Source organism: Takifugu rubripes, chromosome 14 (genome assembly GCF_901000725.2).
Source record: "Takifugu rubripes chromosome 14, fTakRub1.2, whole genome shotgun sequence".
NCBI classification, from domain to species: domain Eukaryota; kingdom Metazoa; phylum Chordata; class Actinopteri; order Tetraodontiformes; family Tetraodontidae; genus Takifugu; species Takifugu rubripes.
The window spans coordinates 4,888,879-4,906,069 of record NC_042298.1 but is presented as its reverse complement, the minus strand read 5'-3'; the positions used below and the strand labels follow the sequence as shown (position 1 = coordinate 4,906,069).

The 17,191-nt window shown below is 44.1% G+C and overlaps 2 protein-coding genes across 3 annotated transcripts; both read left to right on the top strand.

Moving 5' to 3' along the window:
• The first annotated feature begins 1,190 nt into the window (after positions 1-1,190).
• On the top strand, positions 1,191-10,050 carry ssrp1a (structure specific recognition protein 1a). 2 transcript variants are annotated; one of them, XM_011610597.2, is made up of 19 exons: positions 1,191-1,307; positions 2,453-2,532; positions 2,745-2,930; positions 4,899-5,004; positions 5,211-5,404; positions 5,488-5,588; positions 5,747-5,876; positions 5,966-6,069; positions 6,189-6,317; positions 6,399-6,620; positions 7,263-7,335; positions 7,455-7,460; positions 8,141-8,273; positions 8,350-8,395; positions 8,483-8,615; positions 8,697-8,864; positions 9,103-9,200; positions 9,283-9,466; positions 9,592-10,050. In XM_011610597.2, the coding sequence occupies exons 2-19, from the start codon at positions 2,479-2,481 to the stop codon at positions 9,655-9,657; spliced, it is 2,133 nt and encodes a 710-aa protein (XP_011608899.1). In that variant the 5' UTR covers positions 1,191-1,307; positions 2,453-2,478; the 3' UTR covers positions 9,658-10,050. The 2 variants fall into 2 exon arrangements, with proteins under 2 accessions (XP_011608899.1, XP_011608900.1); XM_011610598.2 differs by lacking the exon at positions 7,455-7,460.
• A 2,999-nt stretch (positions 10,051-13,049) lies between these two features.
• On the top strand, positions 13,050-16,599 carry p2rx3a (purinergic receptor P2X, ligand-gated ion channel, 3a). The gene is made up of 12 exons (XM_029847384.1): positions 13,050-13,230; positions 13,887-14,022; positions 14,140-14,211; positions 14,573-14,642; positions 14,715-14,820; positions 14,896-14,973; positions 15,042-15,183; positions 15,402-15,538; positions 15,614-15,707; positions 15,818-15,883; positions 15,955-16,032; positions 16,102-16,599. The coding sequence occupies exons 1-12, from the start codon at positions 13,097-13,099 to the stop codon at positions 16,228-16,230; spliced, it is 1,242 nt and encodes a 413-aa protein (XP_029703244.1). The 5' UTR covers positions 13,050-13,096; the 3' UTR covers positions 16,231-16,599.
• The last annotated feature ends 592 nt before the right edge of the window (positions 16,600-17,191 follow it).

The following is a 17,191-nucleotide window of genomic DNA, read 5'->3' as shown; positions in this document are numbered from 1 at the left end:
CTTTTGTAATTGCACAGCATAACCTTTAGCAACGAAACGCTCCTTTAAATTGCCTTCAATATTTTTTTCTTTGAGCAAAATAAGGTGCAGTTGTTTGGTAGAAAAAATGTTCTAAAGACGAATAGATAATTAACAATCCAGGTGAAATCTACTATTTTTTAAATTAATTAAAGTGAGTTGGCAGGATTAATAATTTAGGCCTTGAATACACCGCGATTTAACTTTCTGAATAATTTATTAAGGCGAGTAAAGGCTCTAGATTTTGAATTACATAATCTGTCTGAGTGTGTTCTTTGTGCATTTATATATTCACTTTTCGTTTTCTTGTTACTGTCGTTTAATTATTAAAGCTCAAAAGAATGGGAAAAAAGAATGATTGAATAGAAATACATTTTTCAATCTGAGTCAATATGTGACGCAGCGCGACGCAAAGATGCGCACAGTTCACCTGAAATCACAGAATTTGTGGGGCTGCAGAATGCAATATTTGCATTAGAAAATATGCAGTATGCAACATACACACACACGCACGCACGCACACACACAAGCACACGCGCGCACGCGTGCGCGCGCACACACGCCATAAAAACGATCAGATATCAATAACAGCCCAAGTATAGAGGGTATATGAGGATCCTCTTGTTTTGCAATCTTATGTTGGTTTCTGTAAAACTTAACGTGTACAGTCACATAAATTGATAGTCAAAGCAGATTATAAAATTGTTCTAAGCACGCACACATAAATACGGACAAATGACTTTATTTCGACACATGTAGCCTAATCGGCTGGAATATATATTTTGAGTATTTTCTGATTTGTTCCAAGGCTTTTCTGCAGTCAATTGTGATCTTTTGAGAATGGAAAAATAAATAGAAGATATTCCAAATACACAAAATATGATTTAGGTTATACTGATATTTACTACACTTACTACACTACTACAATAACTCTAAGAATAAAAATTGTAATAAGAAGAGAGGGACAAAAAAGAAAAAAGGCCATTTCATTAGTTGTGTTGTGTGCCATCCAGTGGCTGTATATCGTCACTGCGGTTTATTCGACGGCCTTATTAAGCATTCGTCTTTTTATGTCCGACACAGTAATTTAATTAATTTAACTAAATTAATGTTCCGTCAATAGTATAAAACCACATTTTGAACAATTTTTTGGGCAAAGTCTTATACAATGAGGAAAATATCAGCGCAAACCGGAAGTGAATAAATCCTTAACTATTACTTCCGTTGACGTAAGGTTAGCCCTCGATGCTACACGCGGGAAAAAGGGCACTCTTCTCATCACATTGACAGTAAGACTGAGGATTTTTTTGTTATTCCGTATTAGAAACAATTTCAGAGTGATCCGAGAGTGTTAAAGTAGTCTTCAGTGACATCTTTTCGACGTCTGAAGGCTTATTTTCATTGAACAACTCTGGGTATCTCTGAAATTTATTATTTTGAGAAGTCCTGCGCGGGCGTTTGATTTTGTTATACGGCGCTTTTGTGTGGGGCGGCATTGCGGTGCGTACCGTATTTTCTACTGTCTCGAACAACCACTATGTCATTGTGCGTTGAAACGAGCACTACCAAAGCGGCGCTGGTTAGCATAGCATGGCAAGTGGCGCAGCATAGATTCCTATGTTCCATTATCATCATCCAGAAACATGTCGAGAATAAACCCTCACTGTTCATTAGTTACAATCCACGCGAGCAATATAAGAAATCTACGAGTGATCAAAGAAACGAAACAAAGCTGCAACGCGCCTCCACAAGGAATAGTCAACAATGCAAATCTTTAGCTAGCTCCAGTGGGTATTTTTAACTGCGTGAGGGACGTGGCTAGTTCAAGTCAGAAATACCAAATGTTACCAAAGGTTAACAGAATAAATACTGCTTTTAATGTTTACACATAACTTGATGGCTACTTTCCCCCGTCTTTCTCGTCAGTATGACTCAGTTGGGTTTGGCAACATCAACTAAACGCTGACAGACTTCATAACTGCATGTCTGACTACCATGTTTCCATAAACTTTAACCTATAATCTAGGGGAGATTATGAGCCCTGTGCTTAAATGTACCAATGATTTTGCAAAGTTTTAAGTTTAGTGTTAACTTTTACAGGCGACGCTCGGACAAGTAGAGGCCGAAACTCTCCATATATCAATATACATGGATTCTTTCCACATATTCACGTCTGCTCTAAAGAAATGCCACACTAACAACATTTCCACTTTTCCTTATAATTCTGTCCATTCTAAAATGTCCAAAGGTTTAAAGTTTCCACAGCACATCATGTTGTATGGCAGGATTTGGGATGTCATAGCCCAAAATATAGATGGCGAATACTTAACGTACAGCTTTTGTCCACACTGTTAGACAGTACTTGACATGGACTTAGATGCTCTCTCGGTGATCTTATTTCATGTCATTTTAATCTTTTCCATTGTTTCTGCAGAGCACTCTTTATCGCTTGTGGCTGAGATGGGAGACACTTTGGAGTTCAATGACATATACCAGGAGGTCAAAGGGTCCTGGGTCAGTATATTCTTCAGCCCCCTATAGTCATTGTGTTTATGCCTATACAAGAACCACACCAATTTAATACACCGTAATCCTCTCCAACAAACACAGAAAGAACGCACAGAAAATTACCTGTAAAATAACCTGTGCACTCATAGTTACTTTGATCAGTTTGTTTGTGGTATGTGTGGATGTGACTCAGTTGTGGTCTTAAAATGTTTTCGCAGAATGACGGACGGCTTCGTTTCAGCAAACAAAATGTGGTTTACAAGAGCAGCAAGACAGGAAAGGTGGACAGCATCCCCGCAGGAGAGCTCAACCTGGCTCAGTGGAGACGAGTGTGTTTAGGTCATGGTATCAAGCTTGGAACAAGCACGGGACATGTTTACAAATATGATGGATTTAGGGACACAGTAAGTGGTTTTTGTGTTCTTTTTTCATTGTAAAAACTGGCCTCTGTGTTGATAGCCAGTGGGTTTTGTGTTTTTCTCCGAATGAACCAGCGGTTTTACAGTTTATTTGTGTTCAAAAGGCCGATATATGCTCACAAGCCTCTGTCTGACACTAAATCTTTCTCCTTGGTGTTTTTTTTTTTTTTTTTTTGTTTCTATAGCAGTTTTGGTTTACTGAATAGACCAAGTCAGTAATGGAATATTACAAACCAGCTCTCAGTGGAGTGTTTATAAAAAGGGCTCGTGCGCAAGCGGGAAAACCACCAGTACACAACTTTGATATTTTCTTTTGTCAGACATTTCCACCAAAACAAAACGCTGCACTATACTTTGTCTGTGTCCTAAATGAGTCGCATTTTGTCTCCAAAGCGCCTAATGGGATTAATGAGGAAAAGCAGTACTAGCATGTGTGTTCCATAAACAGTGTAATCATCGGCTCATGTGAGTCACTGTTTATATCAATCCTCCGAGCTAATTTGGCTCAGCGGACAGATGAGAAATAATTGTGGTTGTGTTTGTTTTTTATCACCCCACTGCTGCTCCGAATGCATGGGGAATGTCAGCACACAAGTGAAAAACAGAGGAGCAGGTATAATTTGGAGTCTTGGCTGTAATCGCCAGTGTCTCCAGGGGCTAATCAGCACTTTTTTCTTTTTTAGAGATGGATCCTCTTGTCTCAGAGAGCCGGCCATGATGTCATTGTTTATTATCCCACAGCTAGTGTCAGTATTGGAGAATTGGCTGGTTTTCTAGCTGCTGCAGCGCTGTGGCTGATCTGCAGTTGTCTGCCAGAGGAGCAGTGGCTCTAGAGGTGTCTGCTAACTTGAAGTACAGGCATAGAAGGAAGAAGGTTTTGAGCTAAGGGACTGGACACTGGGCAACGTAGGTTGACTGTAGTGGAGTACAAAGACGCTAATGGGGGCGGCAGATATTTAGTTTATTGCAGTCTTTTTCATAACACAAACTTACTGTCCTCATGTGTGCCCAAACGAAGGAATTTCCTAATTTTTTTCTCATGTCCACAGTTTCAACAAATGAGAAGCTAAATGTTGTTGGGTTACATGGTTGAAAAATGGAGTAATAAAAGCCAGACGAGTAGTTGTATTCAATAAGGCTGTGGGTGGTGGGTTGGGGGGAGGTCCGTGTTTATTATGATTAAATGAACTGAGCAACAACAAATCTGCCAAAACCGTAATGAGGAGGACAGAAACACTGAGCAGCAGGCCCGATGAAGACAACTGTGAACGAACACACGTCTACACAAACAGGCGCCCTTCTGCACCAGCCTGTTTTTTATGCATTTACACATCTGCTCACACATGCTCTGCTGTCTAAACAATGTCTTAACTCGGGCTAACAAACACACTGATGAAAATTAGTGCACACGTACTGACTCCATGGGCTCTAATTGGCTGTAATAACCTTACGGACAGTCAGATATCCAGGTGCGTAAACTGTTTCCTCACACTCATTTCGCACACATTCATGAGGCACAATCATTTCCACATGTGTGTGCTGCAGTGTGAGAGAGGGAGAGATTGACCATGTGTTTTTGCTGTATGTGACCTTTCTAGTTGTAAGCAGGCCTGCAGGATAAATAAACAAGCTGATTGTCAGCGACAGTATTGAAGGAAAGAGGACTGAGGGGCTGGATGGATTACATTCACCTCCTGTCTTCCCAGGAGACCTCAGAAGTGGGCAGCACGGTTGTAACTGGTGTAATCAATTAGCGTTCCATCCTCTCATGTTCTCGGGGGGGGGTTAAAGCTTTGAACTACACACAGCCTGTATTGCTAACCTGAATTCACCCTCACTTTGGCAGTTTTGCCTCCTCATCAAGTTATCACTTCCTTTTCTGTCAGCATCATTTCGCAGTTTACATCATGCGTGCCTGCCTCTCTGCCCCCTCCCCTGCCTTTTGTTTCTCAGGACTTTGAAAAGATCTTGGAGTTTTTCAAGGCAAACTACAAAGTGGAGCTAACGGAGAGGGACATGAGTGTGAAAGGATGGAACTGGGGTACGGCCAAGTTCTCTGGTAAGAGTGCAAACATCTCGGTTCCCTTAACAGTATTTAGTTATACAATCCAAACTTTTCTTTATTCAACCCACGAATACTCAAATTTTATTATAATCAATGCAATCAGTCTTAAAAGGGAGTAAAAGTGAAGTAAAATATTTTAAACTGGTTGTTTTGTAACGGTTGCTGCCATGAGGACTTCCCGTCTCTGTCTCCCATCTCAGGGCCTCTGTTACAGTTTGACATAAATGAAAACACAGCATTTGAGATCCCACTTTCCAACGTGTCCCAATGTGCCACTGGGAAAAACGAGGTGACTCTGGAGTTCCACCAGAACGACGACACAGAGATCTCCCTCATGGAGGTCCGTTTCTATGTCCCACCCAACCAGACTGATGAAAGACAAGATCCAGTTGAGGTTGGGAGATAGGTTCCGCTTCCATTTCCTTCTTTTAATCTCTTTTCCTTATAGCATGTATTAAAATGTTGAATTCCTTGCAGGCCTTTGCTCAGAATGTGCTGTCTAAGGCTGATGTGATTCAGGCCACTGGCGATGCTGTGTGTATTTTCAAAGAGCTGCAGTGTCTCACTCCCAGAGGAAGGTAGGTCTAGAAACGGTCCCAGGGTTTCCATAATTGTCTGAACAAACGTCGTAAGAAAAGCAACTGTTTATTTCATTATTCAGTGTAAGTGTCTTAAGCTTTTAAGAGCTAAGTTTTTTAAGATGAGTACCTTTCTAATCTTTTATTCCCTCATTTAGATACGACATCCGCATCTACCCGACTTTCCTTCACCTTCACGGTAAGACCTTTGACTACAAGATCCCCTACACCACCGTTCTCCGACTCTTCCTGCTGCCACACAAGGATCAAAGACAGATGTTCTTTGTGGTAATTTGATTTCTAAGCTTCCCTATGTTAGTTCTTCTGTAATGTTTTTGCACAATTTCCCACTGCTCTGTCTTATTTTGTCTCACTAGATCAGTCTGGACCCTCCCATCAAACAGGGCCAGACACGTTATCACTTTCTCATTCTGCTGTTTTCCAAGGAGGAGAACATCAACCTCGCCCTCAACATGAGCGAGTGAGTATAGAGCAGCTAACAACATGCTGTCATGTTGTAATGCAGCCAGAGGAGCAGTCAGAGTGGCTTCAGAAATGCCCTCAACTGTTTCTGATCTTACCTATGTGTGTGTCTAACAGGGAGGATGTTGAACGTCGGTTTGAGGGTAAACTCAGTAAACACATGTCAGGGTCGCTTTATGAGATGGTTAGCAGAGTTATGAAGGCTCTGGTCAACCGCAAGATCACTGTGCCTGGAAACTTCCAGGGGTATGTAGCTAAACTTGCAATTAAAAGCCTTTTTCTGATATTTCTGCAAGCTGTGTTTAAGTGGCTCTCATTCTTCCACAGTCACTCTGGTGCTCAGTGCATCACCTGTTCCTACAAGGCTTCTTCAGGCCTTCTATACCCCCTAGAGAGGGGCTTCATTTATGTCCACAAGCCTCCTGTACACCTGCGCTTCGAGGAGATCTCCTGTGTCAACTTCGCCCGAGGCACCACCACCACTCGGTCCTTTGACTTTGAAATTGAGACAAAACAGGGAAATCAGTACACCTTCAGCAGCATCGAGAGGTGAGGACTGAAGTCAACCTGAGACTAATATGATGCAGGTCAGATGTCAATGTCTCGAATAGATACACCAAACACATAAACTGCATATTTAAATCTATGTCTGAGATCTATGACGTTCACAGTGCATGTCTGGGATCTGACCTTGTACTCTATTGCCCCCTGCTGTCCACTTCAGGGTGTTACAGGCTTTTTGGCGGTTTAAGGAAGAATCGTGTTGCCTCTGGGGTTTAGTAGATGATTGTAGGTTTTTTGTAAAATTTGGTTTTCAGTACATTTATTGAGAAAGCAGGAAATATAAGTAAGCTTTTTCCCCCACCTTCATGCAGCATAAGTCATGAGCTGCTGTTTGAGGTTTAGAAAGGCTGTTAATGGAAAGTGTAAACGAGATGCAACGAGACATTAACACCACTCCTTAAATTTATATAATGGACAGAATTCAATTTAAGCAACAATAATTGTGTGAGACTAAGAGGAAGTTCCGAAACCTACACCAAAAAGCCTTGTCGACCAGCAGCATATCTCTAATATTAGCTATTTTATGGCTTTTAAAGCAGGTTTTTAATTTGTGATCATTTCTCTTCACAAACCACATACAAAAGATGTTTGCTGAAGGCCCCTGAGTTTTCTTTTCTCTTTTTGTAGGGAGGAATATGGCAAACTATTTGATTTTGTGAATGCCAAGAAGCTCAACATCAAGAACAGAGGGTTCAAAGAGGTAAAGCACCTAATCCAAACATCTCAGATTAGAAATCAAACCTGTCATGAACATTGCCGGACTTAAATCCCAGATATTGACGCGCTCCTTCTCCTGTGTCTTTCCTTTTACCCCTGTAGAAGAAGGTGGGTATGGTCACAGGTGTCGAGTGTGAACTGCTTCCTCTTGCATGGGATGGGTGCTGTGTTTTTGGGTCCTATAAACTTTCATTGTACCTCTCTGATTTGATGGGTGTGGAATCAGATGAATCAAGAGTGATCTATAACTGATCGTTGCATTACTAATGGGGCATCGGGGTTTGTCTTTGACGCCTGACCGTGTGTATCGGTTTTGCATCGTACCGACTAATGTTCAGGGGCTCTTTGGTGTGCTCTAACACTCCACTCAGCGCTGATTGTGTATGTTAATAGATGAGCTTACAAGTTCCAGGACTGCGTGATGGCAAGAATACTAATTCTGGTTTTGCGGTTACAGCAGTGATGGGGTGAAAAGACCGGGTCAATGGACCTGTTATCCATTTCCTGTTTTAATGAGCGTCTGCTTGGCTGAGTGGCTGACACTGATATTGATACAAGAGAAGAAATACAACGCAGCCAACTCCTCTGAGCACTCCAGTGTCTGTCAGTGATACTGGGCTGAATGAGATAAATGGGGCCATTTTCATTTTCCGTATTTCCCTCTCTTTAACTAATCCACAGTATTACGGCAATTATTGGCTAATTAAAACTCTTTCAGATGTGGACTGGCTGTGGGCTCTCTCAGCGGCGCTGTGGGTATCTCTCTTGACTTTGAGATGTGCTTTCAGGGCATGAAGGGTAAGATTGATGAGTACAGCGACTCGGACGACGACCAACACGACGCCTACCTGGAGAGGATGAAGGCTGAGGGCAAGATCAGGGAGGAAGGCAACGACAGCGATGAGTCCGATTCTGGAAGTGGTGAGTCGATCTGGTACCAAACGTGTGATCAGGTCAGCAAATCTGTCGGTTTAACTCCGCCCCCTGTCGTTTTTAGATGAATCCTTCAATCCCGGGGAAGAAGACGATGACATAGCGGAAGAGTGAGCGACCGTTGTCCGTCCACTGATGCCGTGGCTTTAATAAAGACGCGGACTTAACTCCTCTTTCTCTCCATCTCCGTGAAACAGGTACGACAGCAACGCCTCAGCCAGCGACAGCAGCGATGAAGGGGACGATAGCGAGGACGAGAGTGCAAAAAAGAAGAAGGCAAAGAAAGTGAAAGTGGTGAAGGAGAAAAAAGAGAGGAAACCACGCAAAGAGGTGAGACAGGACAGCAGTTGAGGATTTTAGGAAGACAAACATCTTTTCAGTCCCTAAACTCTTCTCTTTTCTTTGGATTAGAAAAAGCAGAAGGATACCGGTGGCCCCAAGAGGCCAATGAGTGCCTACATGCTGTGGCTCAACGCCAGCCGGGAGCGGATCAAGTCAGAGAACCCGGGAATCTCCGTCACAGAGATATCAAAGAAGGCCGGCGAGATGTGGAGACAGCTGGGCAAGGACGAGAAGGAGGTGAGGCTTGCTGATTAGTGCAGATTACTAAAAAGCTGCTTCTCACTCCTTTATTTATTCTTCAGTGATTTCAGACTATTTAATGACAGTCTAGAACAACGTTTGAGGGAACCGAGGGAAATTTCTTTCTTCCTCGCCAATGTGGCATTTAATGGCATGCGTTCACGTCACCAGTGAAGTGTTGCCTGGTGTCAAAGCTGTCGTTTTTTTCATTCTTTTGCTGCTTCTTTTACTTCAGGAATGGGAAACAAAGGCAGGAGAGGCTAAAGAGGAGTATGAAAAAGCAAAGAAGGAGTACAAAGAGAGTGGGAGGATGCCCACCACCACTTCCAAGAAGTAAGACTGGCATCCCAGACTAAGTTCTGTTCATCCTGAACTTTAATTAAACACGTCTGTCTCTGCACGATCGGCTTATTAGGGAAACCAAAAAATCTGCGGGTAAAAAGGAGGAGAAGAAGAGGAAGTCTGCAGGAGGAGATAAGGACAAGGAGCGAGGAGGTGGCAACGACAGCTTCAAAAGTCGAGAGTTCATTGAGACCAGCGAGGAGAGTTCCTCCGACTCCGATCGCAAGAGCAAGTCCAAGAAGAAGAAAAAGAAGGAGGTAACAGGAGCGGAGCTTTTGTCAGGCAACAGCAACAAGCGCATGTTGTTCTTTAGAAAAGATCTGCTCTCTGGGCGTCTCGGGGATTGTCCAGATCTTGTGCTCATACTTTTTTTGTTACCTAGGAGTCAGATGAAGAGGAGGAAGAAGCAATGTCCACCCCTGCCAGCTCAGAGGAGGAATCTGAATGAACACATTTCCACACACACAGGACCAAACCTTTACTCTCTGAGTTCTCATCAATGGACTGACACACCAGTTACATTTTTAGTTGTATTTTTCTCCTGTTTTGAGTGTAAAATCATCCTTTATTCAGACAGAGCATGTGCTTTTGGACAGTTAAAAAGGACATCCATATTCTTTGGTGGTATACTGGTGTACCACATTCCTGGAGTTCATGGAGATCTTTCTCTCTTCCCCCCCCACATGACCAGTGGAGACTGGTCATTTTAGTTTTATAGCTGTGAGAACCAGGAGGTAGTTTTGTTCCTGCCATGAAAATCATTTTAAAATCCGTTTTCTCTGTGTATTTTGACTTATAAAATTTTCATGATGGAATAAATAAATGACTCATTTTCAGTAAATATTAATTGCTTTGTTGATTACCGCCCTCTAGTGGTCGTTCAGAGACACGACCCTTTCGATCCTGCTTTTAAAGATTTAATGGGAGAATAGAATTAGGACGTATTTAAGTCCAAACTTGTGTACTTCTGTTGACTTCCCCATTTCAAAATCATTGCATGAATTGCAGCTCCAGTTCATTTTATCATCCCTCCACTGGATAAGCTCATACATAGATCAACATATCTCTCATACATGAAACAAAAACTGCTGAATAATTGAAAACTAAAGTTTTGATCAGCCTGATCATGTAACTCATTTGTTAATATTTTAATATTTCTTTTACTGAGGGTTCTGCGCAGGATCTTAGCTGTTCCTAGGACTGCGCTCTTCTGGACAGAGATCTCTGGTGTGGTTCCTGGTATCTGTTGGACCCATCTACTAGGGTTGGGTGTTACTGCCCCTAGTGTCCCGATCACCACTGTTGCCTTCATCCCCCACATTCTCTCCATCTCCTCCTCCAGCTCTTGGTACTTCTCCAGCTTCTCGTGTTCCTTCTTCCTGATGTTGCTATCACTCGGGATTGCTACATCTATCACCACCACTGGCTTCTGGTGTTTATCCACCACCACTATGTCAGGCTGGTTGGCCACCACCATCTTGTCAGTCTGGATCTGGAAGTCCCACAGGATCTTGGCCTGCTTGTTCTCCACCACTTTCGGAGGTGTCTCCCACCTGGTCCCTGGGACCTCCAGCCCATACTCAGTGCAGATGTTCCTGTCCACTATGCCAGCCACCTGGTTATGCCGCTCCATGTATGCCTTGCCTGCCAGCATCTTGCACCCTGCTGTGATGTGCTGGACTGTCTCAGGGGCGTCTCCACACAGTCTGCACCTGGGTCTTGTCTGGTATGGTAGACCCTTATGGTTGGCCCTGGTATGGTAGACCCTGGCCTCTATTGCTCTGGTGCTCAGGGCCTGTTCTTGTGCAGCCATGATTAGTGCCTCCGTGCTGTCTTTCAGTCCGGTCCTGTCAGCCACTGGTATGTTTTCTCTATCAGCCACTTCCTCAATTTGTCTGTGGTACATACCATGCATGGGCTTGTCCTTCCATGATAGCCCCTCAGGTTCCTCCTCCTTGGTGGGCTTTTGTTGCCTGAGGCATTCACTCAGCAGTGGGTCAGTGGGGGTCATCTTCTTGATGTATTCTTGGAAGCTTGTTATTTCCTCCTGGACAGTAGTTCGGACACTTACTAGTCCTCGGCCCCCTTCCTTTCGCTTCCTTTCCTCAGGACGATGGACTTAGGGTGAAACCCTCCGTGCATGGTGAGGAGCTTCCTTGTCTTGATGTCAGTGGCTTATATGCGACTGGATAGGCCAGTGGTTTAAGCCGCTGACTTTGGTCCGGAAGTTTGCTCCTTACGCGTATATGCCTACACCTCGGTATGAGCGGAACATTAACTGATAGAGTCATACTGGCTCGGACGTTGCCCGGGTCAACAAGGTCCACGTCAGGGGTCAGGGAACATCTGCCTGATGTCAAATTGGCTACTGGTACAAGGCATTCATGGAGCAGGGCAGAGAACACATATATATATATATATATATATATATATATAGACACCTTGGTAATTACATCTGTAACAAACTCTCTTCAGGATAAAGCATACATTCAGAGACAAAATGGCGTCAGGCTCTCCAGGCAGACCCATCGCTGTGATCGAGGGATTCTGGCGTTCATTTCCGAATTGAATTTCCTGATCACTGTTGAAGCTTGCGAGGGTCTGGCTGTATCTAAGAGATGAGATGCTCATCAGTCTGAGATCCTGGGCCCACCAGGCTGCTTCCTAGTGAAGGACTAAATAATTCTGACACAAAATCCAGTCTCTCTGGTCCCATGACAAATCCAAAAGAATCGACTGAAAATAATCATAGTCGATAAGAAATTGCTACCTTTGTACTGTTTATCTGGATTTATTTCGAGTCCTGTCATCTTCATTCTGACAGGATTCTAATCTGTGCAGTGCTGCAGCTGAGAACCATTTAACCAGGCAGGGCGGTTTGGGATGAAGTGTTATCCCGGGAAGTTTGATGGCAACACTGTCGAGCATTTCAGAGACAGTGGTTTGGGCTGTGGGGGCTCTAGATGTACTGTGGTCTGTAAAAGTGATGCTACACTGATGTCAATCAAACCAGGTGGCTTTTAAGAGCCCAAACTGCCGGATGTGTGCTTCGCTCCCACTCTGACGGTGTTGGTTGAGATAAGGAACTCCTCCTGTTCTTGTAAAATGGTTAAATTGGTCAGAAGACCTCTGGATGACCCTTGGTGTTGCCTAATATGTGCGTGATTGTCTGCCTGCACTTTACAAATACCAATATGTGCAAATATGGTCCAAACGTTCTTTCAACCAACCTCTGAACTCCAAATAATCGGTCTTGAGCCATGTTAGGGCATCAACATTAGGAGCTGGGATTCAGGGCATCAGGAATACTTACATGTGACCAGCATCACGTTCTGCCTGATAGCTTGTACGCCTGTTTGCGTGCGTGCGTTTGTGCCTGGCTTGGATTGGGTTACCATTAATTGATCGCAAACATAATGGACCCACTTAAGAAATGACATCGTCTTGAGGCACACGCACTCACACGCCCGCGCGCTCTGTCATTGCTGCATTATATTATCTTCCTGATGTGAGAGGCATTAATGGTGTCCGTGTTTGTGAGAGTAAGTGGTTGTATCACATGTCACAATTATTGCACGGTTGCCAATAACGCCACGATGGATCGTTTATTTCGGTGCATTTGAAGTCAGGGCTCTCGTAAAGGCCTCCCAGTGAAGAAGAGAGTGGGAGGTCTGTCTGTTGGCCCTAAACCAATGAGCATGGGTGGGTGGGCACAGGAGCCAGATGATTAGACCAGGCCATCAAATATTTGATGACACAGATCACCGGTTGCCACAGAGAGGAGCAAAAGTGGGCTTTTCAAGGCCACCCCCTGCAGAGCGAACCGGAGCCAGACTTTCCTCTCATACTCAAGATATTGGCTCTCTGGTGCACACTGACGGGCAGCGATGGGCTCGTTCCTCCGGGGCTTCCTCACGGACTTCTTCACCTACGAGACCACCAAGTCGGTGGTGGTGAAGAGCTGGTCTGTGGGCATCATCAACCGGATCGTACAGCTGCTCATCATCACGTACTTTGTTGGGTCAGTCTCTGCGTTTGCATGATGTTGGGGTGATTATGGGGTTTTTCCTTTTTTTTTTATTTTTTTTTTTACATGTGGTTTTGATTCCTCCTGTCTGTTGATTTTGAAAGTGTCTTCTTCCTTTTTTCTATCACACAAGAAGGGAAGTAAAACTAACACTGCTATATTTGACTTTCAATCAGGTTTAATTAAGATATTTTAATACTGAATTTAAAGTAGGTACTGTTAATTGAACTGCATTTTTTGAGGTGTCTAATCATGTTTAAACCTTTTATCTTACTAAACACTAATTAATAAACTAAATTTTGAACACAGTTTTATAGAGATGTGCTATCTGACCACATCTATAGTATCCGTCTATAATGGGCCAATATAAAGAATATTGTTGTTACTTCTTGGTTCTGTGACTTGACTCCTATTAACTTCCAATCAAGTTGTTTAATTGTGGGAGTGTGACAATAATTTAAACCCACCTGTTGTTTCTGGGGGTTTTGTTTGCATTCTCACAAGTTTCTACCCCCCAAACACTTTCTGTTTTCATTTATCTGAACATGTATGAAAACACACCTGGTTATCTGCCTTCTCTCGGTGTCAGCGTCTGCCTTTGACCTCTTGACCTCCCATGAAAGGTACGAATCCTGCTCTTTGTCCTGCAGTTGGGTCTTCATCCACGAGAAAGCTTATCAGACGTCTGACACCGGCATCGAGTCCGCCGTGATGACCAAAGTCAAAGGCTTTGGGTATCATCACAATCAGGTGATGGATGTGGCCGACTACGTCTTCCCCACCCAGGTTGGTAACGCTCGCGGGGATTATTTATTCTGTTTTTAACTATGAATTATTAGGTCGTAGCCCCTAACCCTCAACCTCTCGCTGTCATCGGAAACCTGGGCGCTGTCTTTGTTTCAGGGTGCTGCGGTATTCTGCATCATAACCAAACTCCTCATCACTGACAGCCAGTTCCAAGGACATTGTAGAGAGGTGAGGATGCACAGGAATGGTAACAAGAGAACATGTGCAGTCGTTTTGATAAGTAATCAATAACTAATGAACTGTAACCATAACTGTGACTCCTAAGTCACCTCCTCATAATGAATTCACCTGACAGGGAAATGGGTCGAACACCAGGCTGGATGCCTCAAGAGCAGCGTAATACAATGACATTAAGTGAGATGCTTGCATCAGCAAATCAAATCAATCGCTGGCATTTTATTTCATTCATCGGTAAATAGAGACTCATCAATATTAGATTTATTAAGAGCAACCCCCCCCCCCCCCGCAGGATGTATCAGTGAGAATATTCTGACAACAGTGAAGTCATGTGGCTATTTGTGCCTTTCAGACCTCTTCCAGGTTTAACTGCAGCACAGACAAAGACTGCCACGATCATTTCGGCTCCATCCTCGCTAATGGTGAGCCTAAGCTGCGGTTTAACCCTTTTAACTGCCCTAGATGTAACTCCCCCCTCTTCGTACATTGCACAGGTGCAATTACGGGAGTCTGCCTCCCGCCCGAAGACCCCGTCAACAACACCGATGGCCGGTGTGAGATCGCTGGATGGTGTCCAGCGGAGCAAGATGATCAAATTATGTAAGATGTGCGCGCACGTGTCCTGGAAGCCTCAGCTTGTCCTCCTCAACCGTCTTCTTCTGTTGTCCTTTCCAGTGAGCCAATGCTGGATGTGAACAACTTCACCATCTTCATCAAAAACAGCATCCGCTTCCCGCTCTTCGACGTCACCAGGTGGGTTTCACCAGCACACCGAACCTCCGTTACCCACAACCGGAAAATCATTTTGTTTCCGGTCTCAGAGGAAATTTCCCCTCCACGATGACAACCGAGCAGATCAAGAAATGCAACTACCATCCAGAGAAGAACCCATTCTGCCCCATATTCCGTGTGGGAGATATGCTGAAGTATACTGGGCAGGAGATCGCTGACCTGGCAGACCAGGTCAGACCCCTTTTCTCTGATCTACGCCTTCATCGGCGCAGTTTCCCATCATCCAGCTCAGTCTTGAGTTTTAATTTCATGAGTTGAAATGGGATTAATGGTGGAAACCCACATTAACTCTTATTATTATAGGATATTACTTTAGGTTTTAGCCTTTTGGTCGCTTTCTATCTACAACACACGAGTAAATTGAAACCTTGACTTTTTTTCTGACTCAGGGAGGAGAAATTGGAATAAACATTGAGTGGAAGTGTAACCTGGACTGGAGCGTTGAATTTTGTGTCCCGAGATATTCTTTCTCACGACTCGACGCGCCCTTCGCCAAGAATGCCGTCTCCAAAGGCTACAACTTCAGGTACGGCCCATCGCCTCTCCACCTTTGTGCCAGCTTAACTAAAGCAGCCCCTTGTTTTGTTGCCTTTCTATGCAGATTCGCCAAACATTTCAAGACAGAGAACGGGACTGAATATCGGAGGCTTCACAAAGCCTTTGCCATCCGCTTTGATGTTATGGTCACTGGAAATGTGAGTTTGACCGTGCTGATTGTTAGTAAAGCGCCACTGAAGAAAGGAACTGTATTGACTGAACTCATGCACAAACCTGTTTGTTTCCACCACTTCTTTGCTTCCACCAGGCAGGAAAGTTTGACACCGTCCCAACGCTGATCAATTTAGTCGCCGCGTTCACCTCCATCGGACTGGTAAGAGATTCTGTTCCGGAGAAAGTAATCAGAAAATGTCTGGCGTTAGTATTAACTTGCCCTGTCTGCAGGGGACGGTTCTCTGTGACCTCATCTTGCTGAACTTCCTAAAAGGAGCTGAGCAGTATAAAGCTAAGAAGTTTGAAGAGGTAACAAGTTGAAGCCTGGGACATTTCCGCGAAAGCTGAGTTGAGACTTTCACTGTTTTGTTCCTGCAGGTTTCAGAGGCTCAGATCGAAGCGTCGCTTGCTCGGAGCCCCGGCAGCCAGCTGTCACTCAAACAGGCAATCAAGAGCTCGTACGACTCGGGGGCGGTTTCCCTCGCCCTTTCAGACCAGCCGGTGTGACCTGCAGCCGCTCTCTGAAGACCCTGAACATTTATTTTTCTCTTTCTTGGATCGCCATGCGAGAGACTGATTATGCCAGTGTCTGTGTCAACGTTTATGAGGGGACAAATGAGGTGGAGGGAAACCGTGGCATGTAACACGAACAGTAACAAACGTGTGGGAAATGTATGTTATTTCTTTACTGCAGTGACAACATTCAAAAAACACACTGTTGCTGTACTCAGGAAGCTTGATTATACTCCACTATCAGCATCCTGTTGTTTAAATTTAAAAAAAGACACAGCTGAACCATTGAGTTCAGAGGGTTCCTTCAACCAAGGCAGATTTTGGAATATTAAAATAATTCTGAGAATAAACATATTTGCGTAACTTTTTTGAGTATGTCTCTTTGCTATCCTGTCCACGCCAACATCAACCCCGTGAAGAGAAGAACTAAAATGTCCAAAACCATAGTTTTAATAATATTGGCGTGTGTGTGTGTGTGTGTGTGTGTGTGTGTGTGTGTGTGTGTGTGTGTGTGTGTGTGTGTGTGTGTGTGTGTGCGTGCGTGTGTGCGCGTGTGTGTGTGTGTGTGTGTGTGAGGATGGGATGAATGGATGTGGTTTGTGGTCAACAAATGGGCCATTATTAGACTACTTCTGGGAGGTGACGCATGGAGACAATGTAATTGCACAGACTAATGGACTCGTGTCATTTCTCTTTTTTTTTTTGAACAGAGTCCGAGTGGTCGCTTCCCTTCTTCAGTCCACTTCAGACATTTTTATCTGAAACATTTAGGTTATTCCCGGGCCTCCTCGCTCCATCTGTCGCGCTGCAGTCCGCATTTTAGCAGATCCGTCGATGCTGTCGGTCTCACTCAAAACTGTGGCCGGGGCACTAAGAGACGAGCTAAAGAGCCTCTTAATGGCCCTGACAGTGATTTACGAGACGAGAGAAGTGAGGCCACTGGGGGATTGACAGC